Source organism: Lipotes vexillifer, unplaced genomic scaffold (genome assembly GCF_000442215.2).
Source record: "Lipotes vexillifer unplaced genomic scaffold, Lipotes_vexillifer_v1.1 scaffold604, whole genome shotgun sequence".
NCBI lineage: Eukaryota > Metazoa > Chordata > Mammalia > Artiodactyla > Lipotidae > Lipotes > Lipotes vexillifer.
This window is the reverse complement of record NW_006798979.1, coordinates 1685092-1691091: the sequence shown is the minus strand read 5'-3', so window position 1 is coordinate 1691091 and position 6000 is coordinate 1685092. Positions and strand designations below refer to the sequence as shown.

At 36.6% G+C, this 6000-nt stretch overlaps 1 protein-coding gene across 1 annotated transcript in view; it reads right to left on the bottom strand.

The window, feature by feature from the left end:
• NBAS (NBAS subunit of NRZ tethering complex) overlaps window positions 1-6000 on the bottom strand; it is a 360677-nt gene that overhangs the window by 188624 nt on the left and 166053 nt on the right. Inside the window, exon 30 of the mRNA XM_007471211.1 lies at window positions 2920-3149. Within this exon, the coding sequence (XP_007471273.1) occupies window positions 2920-3149 (230 nt within the window). The remainder of the gene's footprint in view (window positions 1-2919; window positions 3150-6000) is intronic.

Below are 6000 nucleotides of genomic sequence, written 5' to 3'. Positions count from 1 at the left end.
TAAAAAAAAAAAAAAAAAGAACCCCTACAACTCAATAAAAAAAAAAAAACTAGGTTGCCTTTCTATGATCAACAACATAGAGATCCAACACATTTATCAAAAACCAGCTTCCTTCCAGGTATTCTGCTAGAGGCTTTCTGATATCTTATTTAATCCTCGCAGCGAGGCTGTGAGGCAGGCAAATATCACCATCTGCTTTGTAAGGAAGCCAATACTGAAGCTCGGAGGCAAAGCAGTTTGCGCAGGTTACGCTGATAGCACGTAAGGCATCACAGTATCAAGCAAGATACGCTAGCTCTGGGTTTAGTGCTCTGTTCACTGTTGACTCAAAAGATAATGATCATGTAAAAAGGATTTAAAAAAACAGGAGGAATACAGTTACTTTCCAGTTATTCTTTTAAGGAAAACAGAAATGTCTTGATTCGGTCACAATTCTGTCTCTCAAAGGAAAAGGAATAACCTAAGAAACTGCACAAGAGACTTTCTTCTGATCAGAAACAATCAGTTGGTGATGTAGTACTGAGATAAATATAGATGAAAGTGATCTGATAATCTACGAATTTGTGATACCCATGGAGTACTTTAAGCAATTTTTTTTTAAATTCAGAGAAAGTATACTTAATAAATATTGTAGTTAACAATAAACCTATTTTCTGAAAGGTGCATGGAGAGGAACAGTGGGGGCATGAGACTAGAAAGACAGGTACAGATCAGGCCACGAAGAGCTAACAATGCTAAAATCATGAACCATCACATGAAAATATCTAGGCCCCGGGATCTACCTACATGAACAAGCGACAGATATAGGCCTAGCTTGCTCTTGCAAAATTTGGGGATTTAAATCAGATGAGCACTAACACATACTTACTACTGGTTCAAGGATCAACAGTACACAACCTATTTGTGGCATCTACCAAAATTCTAACTGTACTTTGAACCCAGGAATCCCAGTTCTAGGAATTTATACTACAGATAGGCTCTCACATGCCCAGACGTAATTATGGATGTTCACTACCACAGTCTTTTTAAAATAAAATACACTAAATCAGGAACTAATTAAATAAATTGTATAAAAGTCAAATAGTCTACAACCATCAAAAAGGAATGAAACAAACCTATATGTATTCACATGGAAAAACCCACAATATAGATCGTAAGTGAATAAAACAAGGCACAGAAAGATAGGTACAATTAGTATACACTTATTTGTGATTTAAGAAAGAAGGGGGTAACTTTTAATAAGATATTCCGGAAGTATTCACAGGAAACTGATTAAAAAGATAACTGAGGGATAAAGTTAGAGGAACTCGAATGAGGAGAAAGACATCTTCCATATGTATCCTTTGTGTATTTGTAAATATTTTACCTTGTGGATGTACTGCTTCCTCAATTAAAGAAAAAAACCTAGTAAATAAATAGTAATTTAATCAATAAGAATGGATGGGCTATTTTCTATTTCAATAAAACTGTAAACAATTAAATACATCTGGGCTCACAGGTCTCAACCAGTTTGGTGCCACATTACACACATATGACACCTTTTTAAAATTAAGCTGTGTCCTTGTAGGAGAAAAGGGGATGGATGAAAGGCAAATACTGCAAGTACTGTGTAGTTTCATAAATGACCTCTAGGAGCATCTGTCAAAAAGATTTAGGTCAAACACAACTCCCAGTTGTTCTATTTGATATTTTCATCATCTGAAATAGAAATAATATCCCTTGGGAGGGAAGAAAAAAATTTACTAACTATTTTAAACAACTTTGTCAAGTTCAATAACATGGTTTGAGAAAACATGATTCTTTCTGTGATAAGTTATCACTGGGGGAAAAAAGTTACCTTTAAGTTTTGCTAGAGTTGAAACAACTACCAGTTATTTGCGGGGAAAAGTAACTCTAAACAACTACCATAATCTTTACATCAAAATAAATTCCAAATGGGCCTAAAATTTCCATGCAAAAATAAAACCACCAAAGTAGTAAAAAAAAAAAACAATACGAAAAACTATTTTAATGGTCTTGGGAATTAAAGGTCTTTCAAAGGATGACACAAAAGACAGAAAAAAGAATAACAACTGAATTTTTTAAAAATTCAAAACAGCCATTTGAAAGATAAACTGTATATTATTAAAACTTGGCAACACAGTTTAAGCATTAAGAGAGGCAAAGGGGGCTTCCCTGGTGGCGCAGTGCTTGAGAGTCCGCCTGCCGATGCAGGAGACGCGGGTCCGTGCCCCGTTTCGGGAGGATCCCGCATGCCGCGGAGCGGCTGGGCCCGTGGGCCATGGCCGCTGGGCCTGCACGTCCGGAGCCTGTGCTCCGCAAATGGGAGAGGCCACAACAGTGAGAGGCCCGCATAACGCAAGGGGGAAAAAAAAAAAAAAAAAAAAAGAGAGGCAAAGGGCACATGTCCCATATGCAAAAAAAGCTCCTAAGAATCAACAGTAAAAAGAGGAACACAAACTTTCCTGTACAACAGGCTAAGAGAGGAACAGAATTCAGAGTCCAGAAATTTCCACCTGGAAGGGACTTCTGAGCTTTATCACCTAATCAGAGCAAAAGCCATGTAAAGCATATAGACACGACCTAATGTGTTGAAATTTTCCAGAACTTGAATTTGCTGGCTACCACCTGAATCTCTTCCAATAGAAGAAAAGTATAACCTTATAGATAATCATCTAGAATGACTGTGGGAAAGTGTGCTAGAGAAAAAGGGTCACAAGAAAGTTGATGAATACTTATGACGTAATTAAGTTTTCATTCTGTATTCAAGCAATAAATAATGGTGCCCCATAGAGTAGAGTCAATCTGTACTTGTGATAACATGTTTTGTGAGGTAGAGAATAAAACCAACAGTGAAGTTTGTATATTCTGACTCCCCCCCCGCCCCCGCCTCGTACGGAGAATACAGAGCTCCTCTACCTGGCCAGATCCATGCAGCTGTCAGTGAGGCTGGCAGAAGAATTGAAGTACTCTCTGCTGGCAGCCAAAACCAAGTCAATACATTTTTCATAACTGACCCTGTACTGGGTTTTTCCTTTATGGGCTACACTAGTTGGTGGATTTATTGAACAAGCACTGCAGTGCATCATCTGCCCAGCCAGGTGGATATTTTCAAGGCGACTGGAGCACAGAAGGCTCTCTGTAAATATCTGGGGAAAAAAAGAAACTAGAGTTAGTGCTTGAAGAGGGAGGACTCAGTTCTTGACACAATGGAGGCTCTGATATCCAAGTGAAATAAATTAAAAAAAATACATCCATCCTACAGGTAGAGGTTGCACAATATTTATGGATGTACTAAATGACAATGAAGCACACTTTTAAAATGGTTAGTATTATGTTATGTGAATGTCACCTCAATAAAAATCCCCCTTTTAGGAAGAAGAAATAATTTAACTGAACAAACCAACGGTAAGCATAATATTTTAATGTGTTACAACAAATACTTGAGTAAAATATCCAAAGTTCATACTTATTAAAAACAGGACCCATTAGACATACTGTCCCACACCCTGCTCAAAGTATTTATAACATTTCAATTTTTTAAAAGAAAATCTTTGAATATGATACACATAATTAATGACTGTTTAAAGTATCTGAAGTCAGTCTCATAAACTAAACACCCAAGCTACAAATGTTCTACTTACACCTAGTCACTAGAATTACAATACACCACATAACCTTTTTTTCTAATCTGCAATTTAAAAACTATTTAAATAAAACAAAAGCCTCTGATGGAAGGCAGTTATGCAAATGTCATTGTATCTTACAAGGCAACTAATAGCATCAATTAACATAAAATTTATTCTATAATTGAGGTTATCTACTTACTCCAAAAAAGTCCTATTAAAGAGATCACTTTAAACCCACACTAATAGCGTCAATATATAAATAGCACAAGAACTTCCGCAAGAATGTTCTTTCCTATCATGCCACTGTTGGATGAGGATAACACAGAAAAAGAAGCAAGAGATAAAAAGTAGATTTCATGGAGAAGCAAGAGTTTCCTTATAATTAGGAAGGCTACCTAATTTTCATAGGACCCCCTTATTTTCACTTGTTTCTAGGCTTCTGGAGAAGACATTTTTAGACAGGTCTTTCCTAAAATGACTGATAAGGATAAAATTACAAATACCTACGAGAGATCTGCTACAAAATCCATATTGTGACAGAAAGCGAATTATCAGTGAGTAACCCTAATCGCTTATATGACAGGTGAAAATGGCTTGCTCCATGTGACCAAAATGACTTAGATGTAACAATTTCTCTATTCCTTTGTTTATTCAGGTAAGCCATAAAGAGTCAATGCCCAATACTGAAAAACAAAATTCACTCACTCTAATATTGTAAAGGTTTTGCTGAAATGAACAATATAGATTTCTGCTCTACCGGCTGTACAGAAATCTCGCACCTTATCAAAATTATGCCAATGAGATATAAAATTATTTTCCAATGACAGCAAAACCTAATACAATGGCCATAGGTCAGTAAGACAATATAGCATAATTTAAACATCACTAAAATATTTTAAAATGTAAGTTTGCCAAATCTGTATTATCTTCTAGAATCGGTCCAGGACAGTTATAATATGCTTTCAAATGTTTTCTCAAAGGAGAAAGACTAAGGGCGCGAAGTCATTAAAATATCAAAGACTAATGCAAAGGTTAACATATAACTAAAACAATTTACTACATCGAGTTGTTACGACAGACTACTCTACACAGGAGTGAGCTCAAGTGTAATACACTTAATGCTAATTTTTGAGTCAGAATCAGAAAATACCAGGAAATAACGCGACTCCCACTTTCAAAGCACTACTTCAAGCAGTGTTACCAATGACAGTAAGATTTTGGGCCCCATGTGCAGATAGATTATCTTCTCCTGAAACTGAATTTCAAGTTTTGCTTTAGATACAAAGGTGAAGTTACTGGCAGCTGTACGTGGTCTGAGAGTGTAATCATCAATATAAACTTCACACTCATCAAGCACATAAAAACCTGATGTTCAAATATAAAACCATTCATTTCTCAACAGTCTATATTAGCGCTCTTCTGTTAAAACTACCTTAAATTAAAATACCAACCAATTTCACAAAACAGAGACCTGTTTTATAACTCTCATTTTATCAACGGGTTATGCTTCGTGATGTCAGAGAAGAGCAACACAAGAAATACTCTACACGATTTTGATCTGGCTTGTTGGACAGGCAAATTCAAATGGGAACCCTCTTTTAAACTGTATCTCATTAAAGATGGGTTAGCTGGATCATTTTTCCATACAAAGCATGAGTAATATGGTGGTAATACACATACCTTCCAAAATAAGGATTAAATTCTCCTAAATTACACTCCTAGTCAACTCACCATCCTTAAGTATCCTTTATGTTCCAGACACTACAATATGCCGTGGGGGAGCTGAGGATGAACATGATATGATAATGCCTACCTAGGAGCTAATGACCTAAGGGAAGAAACACACACAGAAACAAACAAGTCATCGCATTCGAAAGAAAGTTATATCAAAGGACAAAGGAACTTTGTCCTTTGAAAGTTATATCAAAGGACAAAGGAAGGCATCCTAGAAGGCATGATTAGTGAGCTGAATCCTAAAAGTTATCAGCAATTTTCAAATTTAAAAAAGAGGAATATTTTCTAGGCAAAGGGAATAATGCATACAAAGTCACAGAAACAGGAAACAGCATCGTGAGTGGAGGAATTCATGACAGATTTGGCACCACTGGAGCACAGGGCACATGGCGGGGAGTGTCAGAGGCGAGAATGGACAGGGTGGCTGGAATCTGCCATGGCTTTCTATGCCAGGCTAAGGAATACGGTTACTTTCTAACTGTAGATACGGTATTTTATCTATTTTATTTAGCAGCGCATTTTAAGAAGGGGAGTGTCATGAAAAGGTCTGTTTTAGAAGAATACTCTCTTCCGTGTAAATGAGGAAGAGATATGGAAGTAGGGAAACAAGTTTGGAGGATTACAACAATTTAGCAGA